The 27,775-nt window shown below is 39.5% G+C and overlaps 5 protein-coding genes across 9 annotated transcripts; 2 read left to right on the top strand and 3 right to left on the bottom strand.

Annotated features, from left to right (window-relative positions):
- Positions 1 to 2,535: 2,535 nt before the first annotated feature.
- On the top strand, positions 2,536 to 8,327 carry LOC113712235 (monosaccharide-sensing protein 2-like). 2 transcript variants are annotated; one of them, XM_027235563.2, is made up of 6 exons: positions 2,536 to 3,310; positions 3,447 to 3,624; positions 3,900 to 4,460; positions 4,825 to 5,774; positions 6,564 to 6,751; positions 7,537 to 8,327. In XM_027235563.2, the coding sequence occupies exons 2-6, from the start codon at positions 3,546 to 3,548 to the stop codon at positions 7,970 to 7,972; spliced, it is 2,214 nt and encodes a 737-aa protein (XP_027091364.2). In that variant the 5' UTR covers positions 2,536 to 3,310; positions 3,447 to 3,545; the 3' UTR covers positions 7,973 to 8,327. The 2 variants fall into 2 exon arrangements, with proteins under 2 accessions (XP_027091364.2, XP_071925372.1); XM_072069271.1 differs by having other exon boundaries at positions 2,536 to 3,624.
- A 503-nt stretch (positions 8,328 to 8,830) lies between these two features.
- On the bottom strand, positions 8,831 to 13,187 carry LOC113712236 (protein MULTIPLE CHLOROPLAST DIVISION SITE 1). 3 transcript variants are annotated; one of them, XM_027235564.2, is made up of 6 exons: positions 13,067 to 13,187; positions 12,079 to 12,166; positions 11,611 to 11,928; positions 10,728 to 10,894; positions 9,964 to 10,351; positions 8,831 to 9,349 (listed from the first exon to the last, which is right to left on the bottom strand). In XM_027235564.2, exons 2-6 carry the CDS (start codon positions 12,130 to 12,132, stop codon positions 9,167 to 9,169), a joined length of 1,110 nt encoding a protein of 369 aa, XP_027091365.1. In that variant the 5' UTR covers positions 12,133 to 12,166; positions 13,067 to 13,187; the 3' UTR covers positions 8,831 to 9,166. The 3 variants fall into 3 exon arrangements, with proteins under 3 accessions (XP_027091365.1, XP_071925374.1, XP_071925373.1); XM_072069273.1 differs by lacking the exon at positions 13,067 to 13,187 and adding an exon at positions 12,274 to 12,936; XM_072069272.1 differs by lacking the exon at positions 13,067 to 13,187 and having other exon boundaries at positions 12,079 to 12,935.
- Positions 13,188 to 14,375: 1,188 nt separating this feature from the next.
- Positions 14,376 to 17,301, top strand: LOC113712970 (protein PLASTID MOVEMENT IMPAIRED 1). Its single transcript, XM_027236650.2, has one exon. The coding sequence runs from the start codon at positions 14,541 to 14,543 to the stop codon at positions 17,181 to 17,183; it is 2,643 nt and encodes an 880-aa protein (XP_027092451.2). The 5' UTR covers positions 14,376 to 14,540; the 3' UTR covers positions 17,184 to 17,301.
- Positions 17,302 to 18,411: 1,110 nt separating this feature from the next.
- On the bottom strand, positions 18,412 to 21,085 carry LOC140015677 (outer envelope pore protein 21, chloroplastic-like). Its single transcript, XM_072068431.1, has 5 exons — positions 20,769 to 21,085; positions 20,590 to 20,664; positions 20,252 to 20,404; positions 19,849 to 19,947; positions 18,412 to 18,678 (listed from the first exon to the last, which is right to left on the bottom strand). Exons 1-5 carry the CDS (start codon positions 20,859 to 20,861, stop codon positions 18,595 to 18,597), a joined length of 504 nt encoding a protein of 167 aa, XP_071924532.1. The 5' UTR covers positions 20,862 to 21,085; the 3' UTR covers positions 18,412 to 18,594.
- Positions 21,086 to 22,068: 983 nt separating this feature from the next.
- On the bottom strand, positions 22,069 to 27,008 carry LOC113712223 (dolichyl-diphosphooligosaccharide--protein glycosyltransferase subunit 1A). Of its 2 annotated transcripts, none has more exons than XM_027235550.2 (10): positions 26,552 to 27,008; positions 26,005 to 26,049; positions 25,220 to 25,854; positions 24,978 to 25,125; positions 24,715 to 24,891; positions 24,084 to 24,152; positions 23,895 to 23,984; positions 22,980 to 23,138; positions 22,681 to 22,905; positions 22,069 to 22,492 (listed from the first exon to the last, which is right to left on the bottom strand). In XM_027235550.2, the coding sequence occupies exons 1-10, from the start codon at positions 26,660 to 26,662 to the stop codon at positions 22,301 to 22,303; spliced, it is 1,851 nt and encodes a 616-aa protein (XP_027091351.2). In that variant the 5' UTR covers positions 26,663 to 27,008; the 3' UTR covers positions 22,069 to 22,300. The 2 variants fall into 2 exon arrangements, with proteins under 2 accessions (XP_027091351.2, XP_071925282.1); XM_072069181.1 differs by lacking the exon at positions 26,552 to 27,008 and adding an exon at positions 26,269 to 26,438.
- Between the last annotated feature and the right edge of the window lie 767 nt (positions 27,009 to 27,775).

Here is a 27,775-nt window from a genome sequence, read left to right on the forward strand (position 1 = left end):
TAGCTGTGTATTTCCTAGCAAAATGGGAGTTGATGAACATTGACATGTTGGCTCTAGAAGTGAAGTGTGATTATTTAAAATTTGAAACATATGTGTGGATGATCAATATTTGACCAACCATGTCGATATGTAGCGTCGTGTACTCGGTTATCAAAGAAGAAAGTTTTGAACTATAGTAGCCATTTGTGTTCCACCACTGTTTTATTGCTCTAGGAGTGTTTGAAATTTTGCCGTCTACCTGAGTTAAACGCAATAAAAGAAGTGCTGGGAGCATTTGCAGTTTTTGTATTTGCCGAGAACTTGCCGTCTTTTCATCTCATTTGCGGAAGAAAACTTAAGCCAAAGATGACATCTTACCGTCGCAAGTGTATTCATTTTACCACCGTTGTATTCATTTTTGAGTTCGGTTGGTGCTATTTTCTGCTGATTAAAAATAAATGTTGCTCCACCTTGATGAGAGGTTGTATTGGTGACAATTGAGAGCCGCAAGAGAGAGCTCACTACTGTGTGTATGGTTTTGCATGGTAAAATGTGGCCGCGAGTGGGTGGGGCGCAACAACGTCCCAGTGGTAAAGTAGTGCCACTTGAGGGTCCGTCTGTTTGCTTGTAAAATAATTTCCCCAAGAAAATCTTTTCGCTAAAAATCATTTTCTTGAAAAATTCGCATTCTAATATAATTATCGGTTAGTATCTCTCTACTACTACTATAGACAATCCATGTTAAACACCACAATCAATTTGAGAGTCAAAAAAACGGTTAAAAAAAATCTTTTTAAAGCATTCATAGAAAATTCTATGAACAATTGAATAAGATAATGTAACCAACAATACCGTTGATTTAGATTCACTGAAACCTTTGCAGAAGTTTGGTTTCCATTGGATAGAGTAAAACCTTTTTTCTAGAAAAAAAATTTTTGAACGCTTTTTCAACCAAACATCAGAAAAAAGGGAAAACATTTTTTTGAAAAAATTTTCCATTGATACAAATAGACCCTAAGCAAGCATGTTTTGATAGAAAATTATTTAAAATAATTTTTTTAAAAATCATTATTTTTTTAATATGATGTACGTTAAATAAAAAAATAATTTTGAACTTGTATCCTAGGATGGAGAAAAATAATTTTTAATATCATTATCCCTAATATTATTTACCTCTTGAACCTTAGCAAATTATTCTCATTGTTACAGATTTAGTTGATCATATCAGTTGGGCCGCTGCGTAGCACGGCCAGAACCATACTAGTATAATTATAACACCACTCTCTCAAGTCTCAACTCAACTTTTCCAAGAGACCGACCGACTGTTGACGATCATCTCATCTGCATGTGGATTTGTTCCTTATGTCAGGCAAAACGGTTTTATTTCTTCAAACATTTCATTCATTTTCCCACTATTAACCTAAGTAGTACCTAGAAATAAATTCAATCAAGGAATCGCCCTTGCAACTAGTGCCTTCGCAGCAATGTAATATTTAATATAGTGATCAATTTTGCAGCAAAATGTACTTGCTAATCAGCACTACTTAATTAGAACCGATCAGTAACTTATTATTAGTATAAGAAAGAATTTTGGGAAACGATAAAGATTGAAAGAAAAATCCAGCCAGCCTGTCGCGCCCCATTTTTTTTTTTTTTTTTGTCAGCATTAGCCCGACTGTATTTTATTTTTTTTTTGCTCTCTTTTGGTTTTTAATACTAATAAAAAGCACAATTTGATTGCAATATGTACACTACTATTAGCAGCAGAAAGCACATGAAACATAATACAAATACGTAGAAATACAAGTACAAAAAGATCTAAAAATCAATCGACCACATAAATATCATTTGAAAATCAACCAATACAGATCTAAAAATCAATAAACATGAAAATAAAGTTGAATCTTCAAAAACTATTTTCTATCAGATGAATCACAGTAGCGTGTATGTAATTCATCCTTTTTTTTTTTTTTTGCCCTTTTGAAGTGATCCAATTGTATTTTCTCAGTTAGAATTCTAAGTGCTGTTTTACAAACTAAACAGGGGAAAAATGCTGTGGCACTTTAATTTGTGGCAAGGGTCGCTATCTTGCCACTAAGTAGGAAAAGGATGGCGTGTTTATGCTATCATTGAAGGTTTCCCGCTACCGTCGTCTTGCCCAACTTCTCGTGGGTCTTTTACCCTTTCAAAATACACAGAAGGGAGTTGTCGTCGCAGGGAAAATATTGGCTAGGCGGCGGATGAAACGACATGATTGATGATGAATGGACTCGGGACACGGACGGTTGCACCTGCCAATTTTGGTCATTATCAACATCATGTAACTTTCTTTGTACATCGTGTAATTTTTTTTTCACAGGATGTATTTTCACAACAGATAGTGATGAGATTCACACTTGACACGAAAATCGAATTACATGGTATAATCTCAGCCGCACAAAATTTTGAGGGTCAATCTTGACCCTCAACCGTGCAGGGTCCCTGCCCCAAATCCGATGATGAATGGAATACTGACCGGTGTAAATTTTCTGGTACTTTAAAGGTGGGGAAAGGACTTTTTGGTTGGACCGCTGGCTTTAGTGGGAAAAAAAGAAAGGCTAAGTTACGAGTCAGCATCTCTTGTTGTCTTCTTCTCGACTATCTCACCTTCTTCTGGCTTCTTCTTCTTCTTCTTCTTCCTTCGCTTGTTCCACCCCTCCCCTCCTACTTCGTTCTCCTGTGTAACTACACTACTGTTTTCTACTCATCCTTGTCACCTACTTTCATTATATGTTCCTTTCTCCACCAATCTTGGAAAATCAAGGTTCTCTTTTCACTTGGCCCTCTGTCAAAAAGACTATTGGCTTACTGTTTCTGCAGCTCTGCTTTCATGCTTAGTCATAGACATTTCTCGACCAATATCGTTCCGAAAGACCTGCCTTTTACGATTAAGATGCAGCGGACTGAGTGAACTATGGAGTGCTTGACAAATGACAAGATGCTGGGTTGGGGTCTCTTCATCCTGGTTTAGACGTTGCCATTTTCCCTCTTCCATAAGAACCCTTTTCATATTGCAGTTAATTCGTCAGTAAGCCCCTGGAATAACCCGACAAAACACCACCCAACTGTGCTATTCCCCGGCGCACCGAACGATTGTGGGCATTTGTGCCTCTGTGAATGTATGCCAAGTTGACTGCTTCAGGAGCTGTCTGTGTCACCTTTAGATTATTCTATTCTTTTCCACCTCTCTCTTGTATAAGTAGACACAGAAAGATTGGTCCTTGAATTCTCAGAATTTTTTTTCCGCATTCTTTGCCGTTAATTTCTGCCCTTTCTTGCCCTCACAAAAAGGGTAAGCAATATGTTTGCTCGCTTGAGGATTCATAGCTGTGGATCGTTTTCACTTTTATCTTTGTTCAGTTTATGCTCTTTCTACTACCCGTCCCTAGTCTTTTCCAGCTCGTAATAATATTTTTATCCCGCTGTAGGAGGCATTAATCTCAAACTTTCTGTTGCGATTAAGCCCTGAAGTTTGGGAGCATTTCAAAACATTGCGCATTAAAGAAAAAAAAAAGAAGAAACATAAAATGAAAGGGGCTGTTTTTGTTGCTCTGTCTGCCACAGTTGGCAACTTTTTGCAGGGTTGGGACAATGCTACTATCGCAGGTAACTTGTTCTTGTGCTCTAGTTTAAAATTATAAACTTTTAAATTCTGAAATATTTTCAATCAGTGTCTGTTGGAAGATAAGTTCCAGGTGCCGTTCTTATTTTCCAAAATGAATTTATTAGTGTGTTTCTACTGTCTTTTCTGTCTTCAAACGTGGTGGATATTATCTAGGTAGCTCTATTGAGGTTTTATATCATGCTGTTCATATGTATGAACCAGTTAAGTTTTTATAGTTTTTATTTTGATTTTGCTACTTTTTCATGCATATTGGTAGGTGCTGTTGTTTACATGAAAAAAGAGCTTGATTTGGAGGCTACTGTGGAAGGGCTAGTTGTGGCCATGTCACTCATTGGTGCTACCCTCATCACAACTTGCTCCGGCTCCATATCAGATTGGATTGGACGACGCCCGATGCTCATTCTCTCATCTTCCTTTTACTTTTTCAGTGGCTTGGTCATGCTATGGTCGCCAAATGTTTATGTCCTACTTCTGGCAAGGCTACTTGATGGATTTGGAATTGGGTTGGCAGTCACTTTAACGCCACTCTACATATCTGAGACTGCTCCATCAGAGATAAGGGGATCACTTAATACTTTACCGCAATTCGCTGGTTCTGCTGGAATGTTTTTGGCCTACTGTATGATATTTGGGATGTCCCTGATGACCTCACCAAACTGGCGGTTAATGCTAGGAGTCCTTTCTATTCCTTCACTAATTTATTTTGCATTAACAGTATTCTATTTACCTGAATCTCCTCGATGGCTTGTGAGCAAAGGAAGGATGCTTGAGGCCAAACGAGTTTTGCAGAGACTTCGTGGCAAGGAAGATGTTTCAGGTGCATCTTTATTTTATTTTATTTTTGTTTTCCCCATTCTACAACATAAGTTTATGCATAGGTATTTATGCTAATCTGATTTCAAAATTCAGCCTTGCTGTAGATGAATGGAGTTTACCATGTTCCTACATGAACTAGCTTGTGCAACTAAGTCGATGATTTGTTGTTCATTACAAGTTTGACCTTTCTCCCTCTCTTTGTAACCCCCCCCCCCCTCCCCCAGGGGATGGGGTGTGATGTACTTGATGGGTTGCAGATTGAGCACAGAACTTTTTCTCTTATTCCAATCTCATACATATATTCAGAAAACAAAAGGAGAAACTTTTGCATGTAATACTTGTATTAATGCTTCTTTTGTTTGCAGGGGAGATGGCTTTGCTTGTTGAAGGTTTGGCAGTTGATGGTGAAACATCTTTAGAAGAGTACATGATTGGTCCAGCTGATGAAGTTACTGATGATCAGGTTCCAGCTGCTGGAAAAGAACAGATCAAATTGTATGGATCTGAAGCAGGCATGTCTTGGGTTGCCAAACCAGTCACCGGTCAGAGTACTCTTGGCCTTGTTTCCCGCCAAGGAAGCATGGTTAACCAAAGCATTCCTTTTATGGATCCTCTTGTGACCCTTTTTGGCAGTGTCCATGAGAAGGTCCCTGAGATGGGTAGTATGCGTAGCATGCTGTTTCCAAACTTTGGAAGTATGATCAGTACAACAGAGCCACAGGCCAAAAATGAAGAATGGGATGAGGAGAGCCTTCTGAGGGATGGGGAAGGTTATGCATCAGATGCTGCTAGTGCAGACTCTGATGGTAATTTGCAGAGTCCATTAATCTCACGCCAAACCACGAGCCTAGAGAAGGACATGGTTGCTCCTCCTTCTCATGGAAGCATCCTGAGTATGAGACGTCATAGTAGCCTCATGAAAGACAATGCTGGAGAACCTGTTGGTAGCATGGGCATTGGTGGTGGTTGGCAAATAGCGTGGAGATGGTCGGAGAGAGAGGGTGGAGATGGAAGAAAAGAAGGTGGCTTCAAAAGGATCTTTATGCATGAAGAGGCAGGCCCAGGGTCCTTGCGTGGGTCCGTTGTTTCATTTCCTGGTGGTGATGTTCCTGAAGATGCTGAGTTTGTCCAGGCTGCGGCTCTGGTAAGCCAACCTGCTCTTTATTCCATGGAGCTTATAAATCAGCATCCAGTTGGACCAGCAATGCTTCATCCATCAGAAACCGCTACAAAAGGTCCAGGTTGGGCTGCAGTTCTTGAACCAGGAGTTAAACGTGCGTTACTTGTTGGTATGGGAATTCAAATTTTGCAGCAGGTAAGCAATATGTTGGCCTAAGTTGTTCTCTTCAACTTTTGTGCTTGTTTTCCAAAATGAGAAATTGACAAAAGCCTATATCCAAGTCCATCTGTTATTGTTTTTATCTCATCATTGTAAAATGGATTTGACAGTTCTCAATTTGTGAGCTATATACTAGTTATCGCCTGTCTGAAGTATCATCATGTCGCCTGAGATTTTTTTTTCCTGTATTTAGAATTTTCAAAAATTTTGTTCTTTTTTGGTCTCCAAGGAGATTCTGTTGTATTTTTTTTAATCTTGTTTGGTATGGGTTTCTGCTGGACTTTGAATTCTCTTGGAAGAGGTGTGTTGATTGTTTGTTGCCATAAAAGCAGCAAGAGATCTAGCTTTGTACTTAGCCCTCAGGATTGGCAATCTGCTTGGCTTGGGTAACAACTGAAAATTGGTATGCGATAATTGGGCTTCTGGAGTCGTGACAAAGTCACTTTAACAAAATTTAGCACCCAATACGTGTCTTGTATTTTCCTCCGTTCTGTTTTAGCATCAACTCTAATGCTGCAACTATTGAAAATCATGGTAGTTTTGGCATCAACTTCTTTTTTATGCACTCCCTGGAGTTCCTTCAACAGATAATTGTTTCACTAACATTTAGTGCGTATTGCATATCATGAATGGCAAGCCTCCTTCACCTTTTGGTGCTTCACTGATTTGTATCTGATCTGTGAAACTTACTAACCAGGAGTGCATCTTGTCCGATGTCTTGACTTTTTTCAGTCTCGGTCTTATTGTGAGTCATTGTTTGTGCAGTTTGCTGGAATAAATGGGGTAATGTACTATACTCCACAAATCCTAGAACAGGCAGGAGTTGAGGTTCTTCTTTCCAATCTTGGAATTGGATCAGACTCTGCTTCTTTCATTATAAGTGCGTTAACAAACTTTTTGATGCTTCCATCGATTGGTGTTGCAATGTGGTTCATGGATCTGTCTGGTAGAAGGTAACTTGTTTATCATTTTCCCCCTCTTATACAAGGTTTATCTTTTTATTGTGCGTATTATTCTCAATTTTGCTTCGCTAGTTTGTTTGTGTTGCATTTAACACTAGAACCGACTTATTCGTCAGCACATCTAAAAAGCATCTCCTACTTCAAGCATGGAAGTAAGATAGCGTTTCCATCATTTTCCAGAAACCATTTAGAACTGTTTTGAGTTATGCAGGACAAAAAATTTGAATATGAACTGCACCATGACTTGTGTTTTTATCCCACACTCTTTGAGCTGCTCTTGTTTATGAGCTGCGGCTGAATCTTTGGCAAAATATGCACCTCTGAAACAAGTGCATTAGGAGAGCTACCATTCTTTGTAGGTAGATTGTGAACCACGGACTTAGATGACTTGGCAGGGCATCTTAATCATCATTCTGTGTCATCTAAAAGTAACTGAAATTGCATCTCTCTCAATAACCAACTGAAAATCCTTGAAGAAACCAATCCTTCGCACCGTTAATGCAGTGAAAATGAAGGGGCCCAATTGAAGATACTTGTGTCGTAACATGTAGTAATTAGTGTTGCAATTGATGATGATGCAGCTGGCATTTAATGCATGTGGCTACTCGCATTTCTGTTGAAGAATTACTTGTCCTAACTGATATTTATTTCGATGTTGGAGTTATGGTAGTCTAGATGTCAAGTTTGTTATCTGACACAGGACTGTCCAGGTTGTTGTGTGCAGCTCCTCTTGCTTAGGTTTAACACAAAGTAAATTGTCAAATCACTTGTTTCAGGGCACTGCTGCTCTCGACCATACCGGTTCTTACGGTGTCACTGGTTATTCTGGTTGTTGCCAATGTGGTGGATCTCGGCACCATAGCACATGCTGTGATGTCTACCCTGTGCGTCGTGCTATACTTCTGCTGTTTTGTCATGGGATATGGACCGGTTCCCAATATTCTTTGTGCTGAAATATTTCCTACACGCGTCCGTGGACTCTGCATCGCCATTTGTTCCTTGGTTTACTGGATATGTGATGTCATTGTCACCTATACGCTACCTGTGTTGCTTAGTTCCATTGGTTTGGCCGGTGTGTTTGGCATCTATGCTGTTGTCTGTGTGATCTCCTGGGTATTTGTTTTCTTGAGGGTTCCAGAGACCAAGGGCATGCCCCTTGAAGTCATTACTGAGTTCTTTGCTGTTGGTGCGAAAAAGCCTGCTGCCACTTAAAAAGTAGCTCTACTTGATTGAGATGAGATTTGATTTTTCTTTTTCTTTTTTCTTATTACTGAGGATTCCATCGCCAATTATCATATGTGTTAATTTTATTATCAAGAATAGTAGAAAAATTTTCTCCAGTCCTGTTTGTGTACTGTGTGATATTTTGGTGCTAGCAAGCTGCAGATGGTACATGCTGAAGCACTCATGATGGATGGATGTTGCAGCGTGCTTCATGAGAAGGAAAAGAAAAAAAGAATGGAGAGGAGGAATGCGCAAGGCAAGAGTCATTCTTATATTTCGCTTTCCTTTGTTGTTTGTTCTTTTAAGTTTCTAGTATGATATTTCACATGTCAGTTGGGCTCTACATTTTTTCTTTTAAATTGCTCTACATTTTTTTTTTTTTTTCTTTTTCTAGCAGGGAGGAACAGTAGTATTTAAGAAGCAGGGAGACGGAAAGAGAATTTGTTCTAAGTTTTGAAGTCTCAATCTTAATCACTAAATTAAGGCCTCCTTGGCAGGCTTTGTGTGCTAATTTCATCGTTTTAAATCTCAGCTAAGCCGAAGAAAGGATCACAGACATCATTTAGTTGATTAGTTTAAATTGAAAAAAAAAAAAATTTGTTGGGGCTATCATTCATTGTAACAGTGAGTTTTATCATGTACTTGAAATATGTATTTATTAAATAATATACAAGAAATTATCTAAATAATCACAACCCAAGGCCAAGGGGGGTATCCCTTCCATTATTTTCTCCCACAATCTAACAGGAGAGCTACTTGGTGCCCTCAGTATAAAATACTAAGAATAGTTTCTCCTTGCTCCCAATATTACTCGACAATGCTAAACTTTAGCATGAAACAAAAAAGTGAGGAAAAATATTCAATCTTTTTCAAATATACAATAAAGCATCTAATGCAAAGTCAAGGAAATGGCGACAGATTTAGCACACAAAACCAAATACGAAAAGGCATGTCCTAAACTGCAGCTACGTACAGAAATACCAAATATGTTACGCAGAACCCATCTACAAGTGTAAACTGGAAATTCATTTACAGTTCGATCTCCTCCACGTCGCTTCTAGTGGCCGGGCTGGCCTAACAACTCTTGAAACTTGTAAAACCTGAAAGACGCTACTGATTTGATTGTCGGCGAGCTTAAAACTTTCGAAGCCAGACTTAATACTGCCAAAACGTGATCATAATTCAAGGTTTCTCCTCCTCATCAGAAGCTGGTCCGTCCAAAAATGGATTTTGGGCAGAATCTGGATTTGTGTGCTTAGAGGAACTCCGTTCTACCGGTTCTTCAGGCTTCAAATGAGATTTAAATGGCCTCTCCAAATCTTGCGCAGCTCTAGGATCGATCACTAGTTTACCGAGTTTTTGCTCCTACACACAAGAACGTGACACCAAAAGCTTGTTATTAAAGTTGCCGGGTCATGAAATACAGCATAAGTTACATATGCATAGACCCGAAAAACAACACCTGCGGTGAACAGCAAGAACCATCATCCTTAGACGCAACTAGCATCCATCCACCGATATACAGATGCAAACATACACAGAAAGTAGAAATGCTCACCATTCTCAATCGTAGGACATATACCTATGTGGCATAAACAGCAAAGCAATATGCAAGTGCTTGGTTGATAGTTGATACCATTATGGTCTTTGCCCCCCACCGACAGGAAATGACCTAGTTTAGGACCTCAGGATACCACTGTAGTTCATCAAGAAGTACAAGATAGACTACAACATAGCAAGCTAATAGCATCAACAAAATTGACATTCTAGCTTGAGGGCTGTATTAGGTAATTACCATAAAGATCAAGGCTCATAAAGCTTTGTATCAGGTATACGGATACAAAAGACCCCTACCAAAGGCCACTTTGCTTGATTGAGTATCTTAAATCAGCTAAACTAGCCATGAAGTCAATGTATATGGAATTGTTTTCTCTTTTGTCCAATTATATTGAGGAGAAAGCTTTATTAGGCAGGCTTACGTTTTGCAGTGCTTCAAGCTTCCTCTGAAGAGCTTCATGCTCTGCCTGTATACGGAATGGTACACCATGCTTTTGATACACATTGTGTTGTGCCAAATCTTCATTAATTTCACTTGCAGTGGTTGCAAAAGGATGATTTGCAGGAATCCACCTGACTGTATCAGGGTCCACATCCGGGGGTATGGAGTCACCTTCTTTAAGGAAAACCTTTGGTCTCTTCCATTGATACGCACGTGACCTCCTCTTCTGATGGATAGTTTGTTGGTCCTTTGTAAGGGTCACCGGTGCTAAACGGAATACTTTTCCACACATCTCAATTGTTGAGTTGCTTTTACCAATCTTCACCATTGGATTATTGAATGGATCTTCATACTTGAGGGGCGTTGAGCTACACAGAAAAATTGGACAAAATTCGCATTATAAGCACACAGTTCAGTTTAAGAAACCACCAGGCAATGCTTATGTCTTACGTTTTTGAGTTTTCTTTTGTAGAACTTAACAATCCGCCAACAATGTTAGAAGCATTTGAACTTTAAAAACAGGAATTGTTTCCGAAGCGTACATGCCTCTTCTTCTATCAGATAAAAGAAGCACAGACTATGAACTATTCAAGGACTGAAGTGGGAAGGGTGTTGGGCGTTGCCCCTAAGTCCAATAGTTGAAATATGCTTCTAAAAAGCAGAGAAAGCTGACAGATTCAGATAATCTTTCAGCATATAAGCCCCCCCACACACAGTTCACAGTATCAGGTTTAGAAACCATACATGCCTCTTCTATCAGATCTCAGCTGACCACGCCGGACAAGATCAGCTACAGAGCCAGGACGGCTGTATCTTGACTTACTTGCTGTATAGCTCCTTAACACAAAAAGTACAAAGGCTGCTGCAGCGCACAACCCAGTTGCAAAACTGGGAGTGAAGTGTTTCTTCTTCTGCAACATAAACAGAAGCCAAAACTCAAAGACTAGCAGAACTTAAACACTGAGGCACATATTGTTTCTCACTTGAAAACTCTTCTTGGATAAATGAAGAAATCATTTGATGCAAGGCAGATAGAAAAATACAGGCTATCATAAAAGCAGCAACAACGTAAAACATTTCTGAGTATAACAGTTATGATATGCTGAATATATAATTAAAAGAGGGCTAATGTAAAACTTTAGCAATACAGTGAGAGTCCCAGTAGCTGCAAAGACAATAACCCCGTCCCTATAGTATTGAATGAAACCATCGACTCATCTGAAAAGACTGAAATTAGATTCAGACTGACAATTCACTCCTTTGACAGAAGCAACGAGCAACCCAGAAAAAAAAAAAAAAATCTACCATAGATTCTCAATTTTTACAGTCCCATTAAAAGCTTGCAATTTGATCATGCATCTATCATCAACCTTTTAAAAAAAAAATAAATTTTGGCACAACTCTGAAGCAGTGCAAGACAAATTTTTTGGGTTAGCTAGTAGTTGAAGAATTGAAGTTAGTATAAGAAACACAGTCCTATTAAAATGTTAGCAACAGACAAAGCAGGATGAATTTGCAGCATTGGAGCTTTAAAAAAGAAAAAAAAGACATTTCACGAAAAGCAGACATGACATGAGATAAGAAATCCTAGCAAACAGATATAGCAACTAGTAATGAAAGCAATTACCGGGAGGATAAAAGTGGGGAGAGAAGCGACGGCATGGCGTAAGTTAAGAGTAGGATTGGGAGAGTTGAGTGCGGATTGAATTGGTGGTTTGTGAGGAATGAGGGTGAAGAGCTGATGTTGAAGGCGGTTGTTGTGTTGATCGCCCTTTACCGGAGGAGGAGGATCGCTTAAGGCTCTCACCGCAAACTTCCGCTTCAAAGTTTTAGTTGAAGAATCATTCCATCTTGCACAACAACCAGTAGCGGTAATACTACTGCTGCTACTACTAATCATGCCCAATTCGGTTCTGAATTCCAAAAGACTACGGAAATCCCGCCGCTTTTTTTTTTTTTTTTTTTGGAAGAACAACAAATAAATAATAATGAAACGCATCGAAATCAGCAAATCGAATAACAGAAAGTGAAAGCAAAAATACTAATATACAAGTTCAAAATTAACATTATGATTATATGATGATGGTAGTTTTACCTGGAATGAGGGTAGGGTATGAAGTCGGAGTTGTATCGTGGACATTGAAGCCATTATTATGCTAACAAAAGAGCAAATCTCATTCGCCCTAAAATTTGAAAACAAACAAATCAAAATCGAGACATTACTTAAATTGGGGGAGGAGAGAGGTGGATTTTGGGATGATAATATTAGGCACTATTACTCAGTCCTTACGACTACCACCACTAGTTAAAGCTAAGCAGGTGGGGAGAAGGTGGGAGCTAAGTAGATAGGAGGGCGAACAAGTCGTCGACGTCGTCGTCGTCGTTTCGTTTAAGGATGTTGCTTTTACAGTATTCTTCTTCTTCTAAAACATTATTACTGGAGTATTAATATTCTTCCTTCACTTTCACAGCACTTTTCATTTCCACCCAGCAGTTTGCGTTGAGACTGAGAGGGAACGGAACTTTTGTAAATTTATCGCCGGCCGGACGACGGACCAGTAGATAAAAAGCCTCCGACCCAACTGCCAAAAGCGTGGGGAAAACGAGAGCAGTGTGTTTTTTCCTCTGTTGGAGTCACTACCACGTCGTCAACCACCTGAACGGAAGGAGGAATGGTGATAGATTGATTTTAACGGTGTTGATTGAATCTTCACGATAACAGATGATGGATTAGGAAGGACGCTGTGCTTCTTCTGCAGGGCCAACCAGCCCAGTAACATCCAATCTCTAACTCTCATCTCATCTGGGCTACTCCGCTTCTGTCTTTTAGCATATTACTTAGTACTTTTATTCACTATATAAGTAGTAGTATTTGTTATAGAAGAAGATGAAATGATCAAGGTTTTGGCCTCCTCCTCTCGATCTGCATTTCGTCCCTTGTGTTACAAACATCCCCAGCCCACCCCCATATTTCCCGAAACCCACAATCTTTTTTCCCCTTTTTCTTTCTTGATGATGGTGGCAAAATCGAAGCAACATGGTGGTAAACAAAATATGAAACAAAATAATAATAAAGTTTTCACCTCACTCTAATCGTCTGATTGATTGAATCCCAAAATCGCCTACTAACCAATTCAGCAAAATGTAAAAATGCCTTGTCTCTTCCCCTCCTAGTATCTTTTCGAAGATAGTACTAATAGTAGTGTTGTTAGATCCAAACCGAATTGGCTAGTTTGACCGATCCGACCATGAACCAATCTTCTTTTCGAATTGATTTGTAGTATAAAACTGTTTTGATTAAAAATCAATTAAAACTGTAAAAAAATCGGTTAAATCAGTGAACCGGTTCGACTAGTTGATTCGATTCTTGAACTTTTTTTTCTTCTTTTTCCTAAACATAATTTGAGTTTACCCAAATTATAACACATTCATTTATTAATTGGAATATAAAAAGCCACCCACTTAGTGTAAGTACCAAAATCATTCGTTTTTCTGAATGATCTCTAAACTAAAATATTTTCATCCCTACGATCGTATCAATTTAGCATCAGTAATTCCAACTTACATTATTTTGTTTTAATTTAGTTTTTGAAGTAGTTTTGATGAATGGACATATTTTATCCATGAACTTACACTTTTATATATAATTATTAAGTGTATATTTGATTGCAAGTCTAATATTTTTGGAACATTTTATATGATTGGTCGAATATAACCAATAACTTAATTTCAACATTTTTAAAACTTATAAAAATATAAAATAATTATGACATCATACTGACGCCAACGAATTTTTTGAAAATAGTCTGATCGATCCGATTAGTTGATTCCTGACCTAATAGTTTAGTCGAATTGCTATCCGGTTCGAGTTCAATAACATTGCTAATAGTGAATGAATGTATTGCAAAAAGAATTTCTTGTTTTGGAATGATGTAAAAAAAAATTTTATAATCTAATTTATTCTATTTTATATAAAGAAAGGAGTCTAAAGAAATTATACAAGAAACTATAAAATAGAGAGTTAGAATTCTCGATCTACAATTGAAAAGGGGTTAATCTTTTTTGAGAAGCCAGCCACTGGCACTGCTCTATTATATGTCTCATCTCAGTAGTAGTAGTACAATTTACAAAATCCTTTTGGGAGGGGTTTGCCTGGCGGGGGAGGTAGTGGTTGGTATATATATAGTAATGATTATTATAGCCAATTGGGTGTGGGAGCAACAACGCAATTGCCTTATCCATCACAAAATGAAGACCATAAGAATTCCTGGTTCAGAAAAAACCCCGTAATTGGTCCTCAAACGATAATCCTACATGGACGTTTCTTGGCCGCAAAAGGCCTCTTCGTCAACTCAACTCAACTCAAATCAACGCTTAACCAAATCAAATACTCCCACATTCGGCCTTTTTGTATTGCTTGCTACTGCTGGCTACACGAATGAACTGAAACTGACTAATCGCACTAGCATATTAATGCTGCTGCTAGTCCTACTATATTGATCTTGATCTTCTTCCTGAAACTGGGCTCTCTTACTTAACACGGCTTCAAATTGAATCATGGCAGCAGAATATACAGGCAAAAGGAATTACAATACCCAACTACTGAATGAACTCGAAGCACTCAGCCACTCCCTGTACCATTCCCACACTTCTACTTCCACAACCCGGAGGACCGCCTCTCTTGCTCTTCCCAGAACCTCCGTTCCTCCAATCTCCTCTGCTGCTGCTGACAACAGCTCAAATAATGACGACAACAAACAACAACTCAATCCAAAGCCTCGATCCAGGCGCATGTCCCTGTCTCCCTGGCGCTCTCGCCCCAAGCTTAATGATTCCGCCGAGGAAGACCAGCACAAAGGCAGGAGCATCCCTAACAAGGACCGTTTCAGCAGGTTGGAGGACCAAGAAAAGGCAGCTGATACTTCTGACAAGAAAAGCCTCTGGAGTTGGAAGCCGATTCGAGCCCTCTCCCATATCGGCATGCAGAAGCTGAGCTGTTTGTTCTCTGTCGAAGTTGTCGCAGTTCAAGGCCTTCCGGCCTCCATGAACGGCCTTCGCCTGTCTGTTTCTGTTAGGAAGAAAGAAACCAAGGACGGAGCGGTGCAGACCATGCCGTCGAGAGTTCAGCAGGGCGCCGCTGATTTCGAAGAGACCTTGTTCATCCGGTGTCATGTTTATTTCACCCCTGGAAGTGGAACCCACGTGAAATTCGAGCCTCGTCCTTTCGTCATATACGTCTTTGCAGTTGACGCCGGAGAGCTTGATTTTGGGAGAAGTTCTGTGGACTTGAGTCACCTCATTCAGGACTCCATCGAGAAGAGCTTCCAAGGTACGCGGGTTAAGCAATGGGACACGAGTTTTAATCTTTCAGGAAAGGCCAAGGGTGGAGAACTTGTTCTGAAATTGGGTTTTCAGATTATGGAGAAAGATGGTGGTATTGGGATCTATAGTCAAGCTGAGGGACAAAAATCAGGAAAAAACAAGAACTCCTCATCTTCGATTGCCCGCAAACAGTCCAAGTCGTCCTTCAGCGTCCCTAGTCCCAAGTTGTCCAGCAGAGCTGAAGCTTGGAGCCCTTCACAGACTGGAGCAAGAGCAGATCTTCAGGATATCGATGACCTGAATCTTGACGACCCAGCTCCCGCACCCCAGGCTTGTCCACCTTCCCGCAAGTCTGGAGTTCCGGATGCCAAGATAGAGGACGATCTCCCGGATTTTGAAGTTGTGGACAAAGGAGTTGAGTTCCAAGAAGACAATAACGGGAACGAAGAAGAAGCACTATCCGAAGAGAACTCTGAGAAGAGGTCAGTCTCGAGGGAGGTTGTAAAAGAAATCGTCCACGAACAATTCCATCTCACAAGACTGTCTGAGCTTGATTCGATTGCTCAGCGGATAAAAGCTCTTGAATCGATGATGAAAGAGGAAAAGGCAGAGAAAACGGACGAAGACACCGAGCCACAGAAGTTAGATGCAGAAGAGGAAACCGTGACGAGGGAGTTTCTTCAAATGCTGGAGGATTCAGAAGGCAATGAGATAAAAAAGCTTGGCGATCATGATGAAATCCCCCAATCGAAGTCGGAAGGGGATGAAGACTCGGAAGAAGCTGAGTCGAAGGTCTATATACCAGATCTCGGAAAGGGATTGGGTTGCATAGCTCAGACAAGGAACGGGGGCTACCTGGCAGCCATGAATCCTCTGGACACTGCAGTTGCGAGAAAAGACGCACCAAAACTGGCAATGCAGATGTCAAGGCCCGTGATTGTTCCATCTAAAGCGACGACCGGATTTGAGTTGTTCCAGAGAATGGCTGCTGTTGGCTTTGAGGAACTTGGCTCCGGAATTTTGTCTCTGATGCCTATGGATGAACTCAAGGGTAAAACAGCAGAACAGATTGCTTTTGAAGGCATTGCCTCCGCAATTATCCAGGGGAGAAAGAAAGAAGGAGCCAGCTCAAGTGCAGCTCGCACATTGGCTTCCGTTAAATCCATGGCAACTGCATTGAGCACGGGAAGGCAGGACAGGATTTCAACAGGAATATGGAATTTGAGCGAAGATCCGGTCGTGGTGGATGAGATTGTGGCATTCTCAATGCAGAAGCTGGAGGTCATGGCAGTCGAAGCTCTGAAGGTTCAGGCAGATATAGGTGAAGAAGAAGCCCCGTTTGAGGTTTCCCCACTGAGTGCAAAGCTAAGCGCTGAGGGGGGCAGCCATCCGCTGGCTTCTGCAATTCCGATTGAGGACTGGATAAGAAGAAAGGCGGTCGGAAATGAAAATGGTGAGTCAGGGAGCATAACAATCGCTGTGGTCGTCCAGCTGCGGGATCCCCTCAGGCTATACGAAGCGGTTGGAGGTCCAATGATAGCACTAATCCATTCGAGTGCTTTCAATGACGCAAAAGTAAAGCCCGCAGGCAGCTACGATGATGAGGAAAAGATGTTCAAAGTTGGAAGCTTGCAGGTTGGGGGTTTAAAAGGCAGGAGCGGAGGGAGAAAGACTGAATGGGACTCTGAGAAGCAGAGGCTGACGGCGATGCAGTGGCTAGTGGCGTACGGGTTGGGAAAGGCAGCTGGGAAAAAGGGGAAGCGTCAGGCGTCCAAGGCCAAGGGACAGGAGGACATTCTCTGGAGCATTTCCTCGCGAGTAATGGCTGACATGTGGCTCAAGGCAATCAGGAATCCAGATGTCAAGTTCACCAAGTGAGAGAGAGAGAGAGAGAGAGAAGTCATCATGGTTCTTTCTTACTTACTATGGACGTATGAACTATGAATGAGTCGTAGTACTATACATTATACAATACAGTACTGTATGTATGTATGTATCTATCTGTCCCCCCCCCCCCCCCCCGGTTTTTTTTGTTCATATAAATACACCAAACTCTAGTTTAGTTAGTCGGTCCTCGTGTTTGTCGTACCCAATTTAGTAGCCAAAGAAAAGGGGTAAATCAAATGCAAGGACAAGGCGGCATCGAAAAATGTCTTCCACTGTCGTCTCTCGTCTCTGTTAGCAGCCACGGCATGGCCTCCATCCATCCCTAAAGGCCTAAAATTGTAGTCAGAGGAAGTTTATAAATTAAAAAATGATTTAATACTACACTACATGAAGAGCAGCATGAATCTGAAAATAGAGAGGCGTGAATTTAGCATCACCGACCAAATGCTACCGTCCGCACGTGATTGTGTATCAAGAATACCAGAGCTGAAAAGTATAAACTGACAGTCCATCCAGAAGAGGAGTAAAGGCCGGAAAGATTGATTATTTGATTTGAGGGCACCGTATTTTCTTTTTTTTCTTTTTTTTTTTTTGTGAGGGCCACCGTACCGTACCGTATATTATAACTCAGTCAAGAAAGGCATTAATAAAGCACTCCAACCGTATCATATCTCGATGAATCTTCCAGAGGTTCCTCATCCAACATCCGCCCCTTACATTCGTAAACATGCATCTCGCCGCTATTATTATTATTATTTCTACGTTTCTTGGCACGAGACGAGACTATGGCCTTCTTTCGGATCTTGTTCTGGTTCAATGAAAAACTCCAAACATTACAAGGGATAGTAGAAGTGGTAACACATTCTCGACTAATATCCCTACCAACTAAGTTCAATCATAACAAATAAATTGGATTCTCCGCTCTGTTCCGTGTTCACAAGGCCCATACGGGCTGCCGCACTGCTTTTCTGCAACAATAGATTCCGGTCACCAGACGCTACCTCTCCGGGCCTCAAACTTAACCAAACAATAAAATATCAAAACAAAAAGACGGACCACCATGGCCATGGGTCAAAAGGGAAAGAGGCATCCGGAGAGATATTACCGCTGAGCTACAAAACAGCGGTCCTCTTCACTTTAGCGAGGACAATTCCGCAACATGAACACATTTTCCTCGAAATGGTAATATTGGGGGCATAGATGACATAAACTGAACGTATTTTCCACGGAATGGTAATATCGGGCATATAGATGACATAAAATTAACGTATTTCACGAAATCGTGACATCAAAGCATTTCTGGTGCCACGCATCAATGCGAGAAATGATATCTCAGTTTTTACTAATCATAATCCAACAAAAAATGGAAAATTCCTTTTCTTTCGTGAATGCCAACCTACTCTCACAAATCATATCTTAGATTCCACCTTCCATTCATATCAGCATTGATTGTCCAGTTGTTTTCTCTAATCTGCATATATGGAACCTAAAACAACAGTGGAAGAAAGAAGGGAAAACAAAAAAAAAAACAAAAACAAGTCCATTAAAGACACCATACACATACAAAACTAAGTAAGTGACAAGTTTACAACATACAAAACTACAATGAAGAGAGAATAAAAGCAAAACAAAGCAGATGAGTGATAGCAATTTTTCCAAAAGTCCCACCTTTCCTTGTTCTTCTTGTATAAACTTGCAATAGATAATTGGGCCTCAGCAAGGCATTCTATATTGATTTTCAGTGTTAATAAAAAGGGTAATAAGTGGTTCTCTAGGCCTTGCTCAGGCATCGTCTCTTGCTTTTCCAAGTAAACAAAACAAAATGAAAAAATATTCAAAAAGAAAACGTCTAAGACATGAAGGACAAGCTAGGTACGTAGGAAAAGAGCAACCAAGATCCCTCCTTAGGAAGAAAAAAAAAAATCAATGTCTCTCAACTTATATGCTTCTTAAAAAGAAGATATGTATTTTCTATATACCACACAACATCACGCCATAAACCATAAGCATTTTCTAAATGCATCTAATGTCAGATCTTGGTTTTGCTGTACTTGGAACTGTGATCTCCGCAATCCAAAGCTAGTTCTTTTGTCATGTCAAACTATGTTATTTTGTTTCATATTTCCTACCTAAGGTAAGACCACTAGATCTTGTAATGCTTCTTCATCAAAAGGATCTATTGCTCCAACCCCATACAAACTCTCTCCAGGAAAGGTTTGAATTAACCACATTCTGCAATATGGTTTTACTCAGTCCATTTTGACAAACATGGTCAACCTCCAGTAGTCTTTGTCTTAATGTTTATTAATTAATTTATTTATTTTGATGTATCATCGTCCAGCCAAACCCAAGAATGTTTCTTTTGCTTACTCTATTTTATTCGCTCTGCGGCGGATTGATCCTGAATACCAAGACTACCACTTCCAGGCAGCCATTGACTTTCAAAATTTATGAAATTAGGCGTTGATTCAATTTTGTTAAGAAAAAAAATGAATTGGTGACTATTCCTGCTATCACCACAAAGAGAAGGAAGCAGAGCTGATGGAGTTGACAGCTAACATAGTTTAGAGTTGCTCAGGTTTCTTCCTTGAATCTGGGAGGAGAAAGTGTTTTAACACATTGATTTTGTAGGAAGCAGTTAAGAAAAGATGAATACCTTATCAAAGACTTCATAACCAACTTTTAGCTTGACATCCTGGTCTGTTTTCAAGTTGAAAATTATCCAAGAAAACTCGGCTGCTCCTCTTGACCTTTTCTGTTAAAAGTAATAGAATGTGCAAGAAAGAGAGGGAAAGAAAAAGAATCCTCAAAACTCTAAGCATCATCAAATGACACCGTGAAGCAGAAATGAAATAATTTCCATCAGCTGTATGAAAGCCAACTATTTGAACATACTATCCAAAAAAGCAAAAAGCCAAAAACAATAATGAAAATTTTTTTTTTTTTTTTTTTTTTTTGAAAAAGGAGAGGAAAAAAGGTACCATTTTCCAACTGAATAAACACAATTGTAATCATAAAAAAGAAAGAGGAAGGGAGCAAAAAGGAGGAGGAGCAGGAACCTGTCTAAATTCCTGGTCAACATCACAGTGGCCCTTAACATGGAAGTTAAAAAAGCCATTAGTAGTGACTGGAAATGCCTTCTTAGCGCGGACGGTATAATGAAGCTTATCCTGCCTATTATATTTCAATCCAACTCCAAGATCTGCTGAAAGCTACTAGCACCACCCCACAAGCAGTAAATTCATTTGTCACAATTCAAATAGACACAAATTTATAATTTTTGTCCAATAAAAAAAATCTAATTAATAAATAGGGAAGGGATTACTAGTAGGATTAAGGATAATAATAATAATCCTAGAAAAGAGAAAAGAGCAAGGAAATTGGTTGAGAGATTTACACTGGGATAAAAGTGTCTAATCAGAGCAGTCAAGCAAGTTGGGGCTCCGAGTCGAGTGTCCAGTTCTCCGTGAAGCTAAACCCACCATAATAAACATGAATTTCACAACAACCAATAATAATAATAATCACAATAATCATAATAAGGGAGAGAGAGTGAGGGAGGGAGAGGGCAGGCACCTGCAAGTGAGTATTGGAGTCGATGGGCAACTTCTCCTTGGCATGGATTCTCAGAGCTTTCGAATCTCCCCCATACCTAATTGAGGTCTCCATTGCTGATTACCCCACCCTCCAATCCCCTCCTCCTCAACTGCTACGGCCAGCAGGCGGCACTCCGGCCTACCCGCTTTATATGTTATGTGTTAGGACTTCTACTTGCAATCAAATACTCCTCCTCCACACCCGACACTCGTCTTCTTCCCTCTTTCTCCACACTCAACAATTACAGATAGGGAACGCTGCCAGCAAGCGGGCCTTTATTATTTACATTTTCCCTTTTTTTTTTTTTTAACCCCTCCCTTCTTTTTCTTATTTGGATCACAATGGGCTTCCTTCAACCACCAAACGAGGCCCAACTCTCACTCACGATTAACCTGCTCACCACTCTATTAAAGAAAATAGTCAATCTCAACTCTCCAGTTCAATTTTTATTTTATATTTTTTAATAAGAAACGAGTGACACTTAAAAAGCAAAAGGCATTATATATATATATATATATATATATATATATATATATATATATTACAAAATAGGGATGACATTTAAAAAGCATAAAAGAGAGAACATACAATTTAAACTCGGGACTTAAATCTTTCTCAATTTAAGTTCAAGTTCAAACTTAATTGAGCTCATAAAAATTTTAAAAAATTATTATTTTTAAGAGTGGATGAAATGGACATTTCATTCTAATATATATATATATATATATATATATATTTAAAAACAACATATATCTTTAGCCTGACGAGCCTTATGGTCCATTATTTATGGACTCCAACTCGAGCTGGGAATTGATCGATCACACCAAAATCAAACCCTTTTTTTCACCTCCAAACACCCCACCATACTCCAATCCCTTCTCAACTCCATACGCCCCACCACCATTGCCTTCGGCAATGAGATTACTGCTCTGCACCTTTTTAAAGTATCATCGACTGCCTCAGAGGGTTAAAGTAGCTGTGATGTGAAGCCTGTTACTGGGACAGGGTGAATCAAGGGAGAAAATTCCTGAACGCGGGAGGAATCCCATACCAAAAAGACATATCTGCACCTCAGCAAATCTTGGCAACATCCTGTCAAGTAGATTGCGGACATGGCTTTTCCATTATCAAAATGGCAGCACCAATAAGCATTTGCTAATAGGACATTATCACCTCTCACTAAACCGTGGGATCTCTGCCAAAGTCCTTCAGAAGTTTTCACAACCAGAAATAATGCCCAACTCCAAAGCCAAACACCCCAAAAAATGAACAATACTAATACTAGTTAAGACATCATGGCAGCCATAGCTTCAATTATAAAGTCAAGCATCACCTTACTGAAAACAATATCCACTATGGAAAAATGACACCAGTAAACTGAATGTTAGCCCGTCAAATACATAATGTCCCTAGTTAATGCAAAACTTTTTTTGATCCAACCCATTGTAAGCGGAGGCAAAGATCTTCAAGTTGAGGAAACCACTTCAGGCTTATGTCTGTTCTCCAAAGGACTATATCTCATCAATCACCTCAAGAAGATCATCAACTTCCAGTCTCAATGCTGTAATTTTCTGCTGGATTGAAGCCACACGGCTCTCGGTATCCCGTCCGCCAGACCTTTTCTCAAAAGCATCAACCACTATGGAGTGTTTTAACATGAGCTTTTCCTGGAGTTCTTTCTCTTTGACAACCAGTTCATCCACCTACAGAAACAGCAAGCAAGCTTAAATATATACCACTGGAACAGCATGGACACTAAACAACTAAAACGTACCAGGTCCTCCTATACTATGCGATCAATAAGGTCTTGAAAAAGTACTTGATTCAGAGAAACTAAGGTGTGATCCATGCAAAAGTTAAAAAGTCGCAAAAGCACATAGGTGATAATAACCTTGGGCAGAATCTGAGCAGCCTGTGGAGAAGACTGCAAGAATGCTAGCAAAGACTTCAACTCCTTGGAAAGCTCCTTCAGTGAACTGTCAGCCGCTTTTCGTGCAGCTTTGCAAGCTTGAGCATCACCAGTCCTAGAAAGATCACGGAGTGATGCTTCCAGCTTATCATGGATTGCCAAACATCTGCTCATAACACCCTGGAACTGCTGAATAGCAGTTTGTACCTAAAATCATGGAGAGCAGAGTTAAAAGTCTACCTTGTGTTAATATGTTGCAGTCACCAATCTAATCAGCCTACCTCATCCCATTGCAATTTTGCTACATAGGAAGCTGAAGACTTCGATATTGTGAAGTCAGCATGCGTGTAGATTATGCAAGCAACAAAAAGGAAGAAAAACCCAGAGATTAACATCAATGGCTCCCGAAACAAAGAAAGATTGTTGAATCTGTATTTGACCTGTAAAAGAGGAAAAACTAATATTTAATGATTAAAATTTGACAAACTCAAATTGGTTAAATGACATAATGCTTCCGGGAACACCTGGCAATTTTGTAGACATTACAAGCTAATAAAAGGTCTACCTGCACATGATGCTATTTTCCTTTCTAAAATACACTAAAGTTAAACACAGCAACTACAGCAAATAGAAAGGCACCCTAACATCAAGATTAACAATAACAAAGTGAATATATTTTTATCCAGCCATTCTTTTCTAACCTTTCCCATTGAATCAAACAGCATTAGCCAACCTTTTCTCCCTTTTCTAAAATAAAATTACAGTCACAAAGCCCTGTATGGTCTAGAAGTTAGAACCCTTTCTTTGTACCTCAAATTAACTTCCCTTGGCAAGCCAAAACAAACTTAAGTTGCTAACTTGGACCGATTTGAGAACTCCAGATAAATGGCATGGTTCAAGCACCATTTTTACCAAGAAAGTATTGTGTATGTGAAACCCAGCCAACAGATAAACCAATTTCTACGTATTTCTTCGTGTGTGTGTGTGTGTACATGTATGTATATATATATTCCACGTTCAGCATTCCTAGAACCCTGCTGCACTTGTACTTAGCAAACAACATGATTTACTAAGGTGGCTTATATGTCATTTGTACGTCTCACTTTTTGGAGTAATCTAAAGCAGCTTAATCTTGTCACTTTGGCTTTCAGAATTGAGTTCAAGAGTGTTCCAGCAATAAATTGATGAAGAATTACCTGAAAATATTGGTTGTGCTCTGGGACGACATTTGTCTTTTCCAAAACAACTACTGGTCTACCAACCATATCCAAATGGGAAAACTTCATCTGGAAAGAGCCATAATGACAATGAGCAGCAGATCGAGGCACAACTAATAAAAACCATCAAAAGCATATATGTATAATAGACCTGCAAACCAACAATACCTCTTGCCACTCTTTGATAGGAAATGGCACAGAAACAGTTATGTCTTTTGAACCCTCTGGTAAGATAACCTACACCAGAGAAAGTGGCCACCAGAAATTACCAATTTTGCAAATGAAACCTTAATGCCGTATATAAATGCAAATACTTCAGAAAACCCAACCATAAATACAATTCTTGAAACATAAAAATATCACAATATGCCAATAAACTTGGATACAAACTACAGAACCTATCCAGATAAAGCATGTAATTTCTAGGCGCTTTAATCATATACATTTCTGGAAAAGGGCTTAGGAGTTGATTGACTTAGGCTCAATCTGAAGTTCTGAGCAGAAATGAAAATCCAGTCGGCCCAGATTCTCAAGACAAATTTCACTGTGGCTTCTCAATCAAGTAGAGAAATGCTACACCTACTTTGGACGTAGGAGCAACTCTTAGGCAAGCCACAGCTTGTCATAATCTGTAGCATTTTTTTTATAGACCCGTGTTGCAAACAAAATACTAGAAACAGATACTCAGCAGAAATGGGAGGCAGAAGCTCCTGCTTTGGCAGTTGATCCTCATGACAAAAAAGCAACTAAGAAAAATATAGAAGCTAAATCCAGAACAGAAGTGTTACAACAGCAATACCTTCACAATGAGATTGTCAATCACCAACTCATTCATTGGAGAGCCAAAAGAGATATTTAGAAAACGTTGTCCCTCTGACTGAAACAAGAAGTCATGAAGAGGAAGGCCATAGCCAATGGTAAAAGAAGTTTTCCAGCCACCAAACAATGGATACCTGGGTTCGATTTCCAGCAGGGTCTGCAATTAGAGGGGAAAGAAGATTTAGTGAAATCATCCAATGCACCCAAAAGAAACTTTGCTTTCAAATAGGCCTATATGACTACCTTAGTCGAATCACCCCATAAGTTAGATGTTGAGATATTGCCGATCTCATCCCTATAATAAACAGAGTGAGCCCTCGGGGGTAATTTGGCAATAAGATGCCTGAATGCTGATGCACCTCTTAGATAAGGTCGAGCCTGATAGTCTAGCCTGTAATGTCAAAACATGACAAAACGTAAAGCTTCAACATTGGATGGAACAGAACATGCCAAAACTGAAAATAGAATATGGGAAAATAAAAAACCTTGAAAACTCGCCAATGCTCTCTGCACCAGCATGGATTAGATTGTAGTGCTCTGTGATTTGCACATTACCCCAGTGGGAAATCTCTATCTCACGCACCAAGTCTTTAGCAACAGCAAAAGGTCCATTGCTAGCAAAATGAACCACTATCGGGGTGTACGAGAAAGGTGGAATATTCTCATAAGGTCCATATTTGATTTCTGAACCAGAAAGCTTTGCATTCTCAAGCTTTGTATATGATTCAACCCTTGGCTCAGGCAACTTAACAGTAAAGGACTGTGCCTTGACCACATAAGGAGAGAGATAATAAGCACTATCCTGGAACACCACAAGCTGGGCATCAGCTTGAGTGATCTTCTCAGGGAATGGTCGCAGTGCATGCGTGAAAACTGCCCTAATCTCAAGTGTCAACTGCCCCCCTTTACCCAATTCCTTGGGTAGAGACGCAGAATACCAAGCCAATGAGATGGGCATTCCTTCCGGGTTAACAACCTTAATAGGAAGGGCCTGGGAAGAACTTTTTGATTTCCCTTTCTCTTCAGTAGTAGTTGCCGTCAAGAAGGCCAAATTTTTGGACTGATGATCGGGGAAGGGCAGCAAAACCTCTGACACACTATCAGTTCCATTGTTTTCCACCTGAACAAAAATAAAAAATAAAAATAAAAATAAAAAAGATTCGGCAGACAAGCACTCTCAAAATGTAAGCTTAAGATGAAAGAAATCCAAGAAAAAAAACACATAAATCAAGTCATGGTGGCCGTTAAGTAGTAGAAGCGAATAGTGCACCTTGAGGGTAGTAAATAAGCGGACGTGCTGTGATGTCAAATCAACCTGCAAAGGAAAGGCACGGGGAAGTTTAACTTTAAGAGCTCCGCAAAAATTATGGTTGAGTATAACTACAAAACTCAAATATCAGTGCAGCTACGGAGCCGGTTAAAGATGAGTAAGTCTGCAGTTTTAATCCAACAATGAATCGTTCGAGAAACTCCGCGATGCAGAAATACACTTTAAACTTTGTTCAAGATTATATCTTCTCCAATTATTTAGTACCAGCAGTAAATTAAACGATCTCCACCATACTAGCTCTGACTTGAGCAATTGTGCCATCAAAGGTTACTTTACACGAATCCGCACTCGGAAACGAGAACATTAAGTCCGATAGTAAGCCAGTCCTTAATAAACCCTCCATATAATTTCCACACCCCAGAAGAAAAATAAAAAGACTAAACACGCACGCACGCACTAACATAGATATACATACATATATATATATATATATATATATATAGCAGGAGGGAGGGAGAGAGAAGAAGAAGTTAGAAGAGGTACATACACGTCGATCGACCTTGGAGATGACAAGATCGGACAGCACAGGTGCGAATAGTACGGAAAAGCTGATTGCTAATAAGACCAATGATAGATCACACCCACCAATTTTCCTCATCTTTCTGCGTCTTTTTCTTCTATTCTTTTTTATTTTATAAATTTTGCACCTCTGGAGATGATTTTGACAAAACGCAGCAAAGTTAAAAAAAAAAAAACTTCAATGATGGTTGATGGATGAAGTAATCAATCGATTCTGAAGGAGAGGGGGGCGGGGGGAAGAAGAATGGAAGAGGTGGGGACGACGGCGTTTAACGTCTTTGCTCCGTCCTCGGCCACCAGCAGTATCTCCCTCAGTGATGCGGCTGCTATTTGAGTGAAACCGGTTACTCTCTCTTGAAACTGGTTTAACCCACCTTTAACTGGAATTTTGCGACCCAACCAAATTCAGATGCATTTACCGAAATGCACTACATGTGTTGTCAGAGTGTGGTACTGTGGATTTGTATTTGTATTTGTATTTTAAAAATTCTTCCATCCAAAGTCAAAGAATTGGCCTTGTTTAGCAAACAAGTTTTTTGTCAAGTTCTGTCTGCCACAAGTTTTGAACTACAGTAACCTCAAAAAAATTTTCAAAATTTTTAAACCATACACTTTAAAATATTAAAAAAAAAACACTTCAAAATTTTTTGAAAAAACTTCCATAGTAAGTTACAGTAAAGTTTTAGATAAACACCCAAAAAATTCACTTGCCAAATAAGGCCAAAATGTGGGAGAAATTATGCAAAAAGAGAGAGCTATTTATCAGGAAATAAATCATTCAAGAAGTCCCTCTTATTTTGTTAAAAAAATGATCATGTGTAATTCACATGATGGATTCAAAGTGAAAAATGATAAAAAATTTAAGTTGAGATCAAATTTTACCGGCTTAATTGTATAAAAGACATAAAGTTATTATTTAAAAAATGAGGGACGAAAAATTTTTTTTTAACAAAATATAAGAAACGTTATTAATGATTTCACTTCATTTTACACCAAATTCAATGAAACGTGTTGTAAAAGATTATCCTACCTACTGATCAGGACTTGCATACGCCTTCAAACTCATCACAGATTTTGTGCACATTGCAAAGAATGTCCTAATCATACAGCAATATGCGCATTAGTAGTAAGGTCGCTGAAATAACTTGATTCAGATGGCATGGATTAATCCAGTATTGTGCTTTTTAAACTT

This window comes from Coffea arabica, chromosome 10c, assembly GCF_036785885.1.
Source record: "Coffea arabica cultivar ET-39 chromosome 10c, Coffea Arabica ET-39 HiFi, whole genome shotgun sequence".
NCBI classification, from domain to species: Eukaryota; Viridiplantae; Streptophyta; class Magnoliopsida; order Gentianales; family Rubiaceae; genus Coffea; species Coffea arabica.

Bases quoted from the DNA above. Each gene is read 5' to 3' on its own strand.
- LOC113712970 (XM_027236650.2), top strand. From the start codon at position 14,541: ATGGCAGCAGAATATACAGGCAAAAGGAATTACAATACCCAACTACTG.
- LOC113712236 (XM_027235564.2), bottom strand. From the start codon at position 12,132: ATGGCTTCAATGTCCACGATACAACTCCGACTTCATACCCTACCCTCA. The intron at 11,929-12,078 runs GTAAAACTACCA...AAAAAAAAAAAG, and splicing joins ATACCCTACCCTCATTCCAG to CGGCGGGATTTCCGTAGTCT. The intron at 9,350-9,963 runs GTAAGCCTGCCT...TCTTGTGTGTAG, and splicing joins AGCTTGAAGCACTGCAAAAC to GAGCAAAAACTCGGTAAACT.
- LOC140015677 (XM_072068431.1), bottom strand. From the start codon at position 20,861: ATGGAGACCTCAATTAGGTATGGGGGAGATTCGAAAGCTCTGAGAATC. The intron at 20,405-20,589 runs GTAAATCTCTCA...TGGTGCTAGTAG, and splicing joins TTAGACACTTTTATCCCAGT to CTTTCAGCAGATCTTGGAGT. The intron at 18,679-19,848 runs GTATTCATCTTT...CTGTTGTTTTAG, and splicing joins GTTATGAAGTCTTTGATAAG to GTTCCATATATGCAGATTAG.
- LOC113712235 (XM_072069271.1), top strand. From the start codon at position 3,546: ATGAAAGGGGCTGTTTTTGTTGCTCTGTCTGCCACAGTTGGCAACTTT. The intron at 3,625-3,899 runs GTAACTTGTTCT...GCATATTGGTAG, and splicing joins GGACAATGCTACTATCGCAG to GTGCTGTTGTTTACATGAAA. The intron at 5,775-6,563 runs GTAAGCAATATG...TTGTTTGTGCAG, and splicing joins GAATTCAAATTTTGCAGCAG to TTTGCTGGAATAAATGGGGT.
- LOC113712223 (XM_027235550.2), bottom strand. From the start codon at position 26,662: ATGAGGAAAATTGGTGGGTGTGATCTATCATTGGTCTTATTAGCAATC. The intron at 25,855-26,004 runs GTGCACTATTCG...ATTTTTGTTCAG, and splicing joins GCTTATTTACTACCCTCAAG to GTGGAAAACAATGGAACTGA. The intron at 24,892-24,977 runs GTAGTCATATAG...CTCTAATTGCAG, and splicing joins TATGGGGTGATTCGACTAAG to ACCCTGCTGGAAATCGAACC.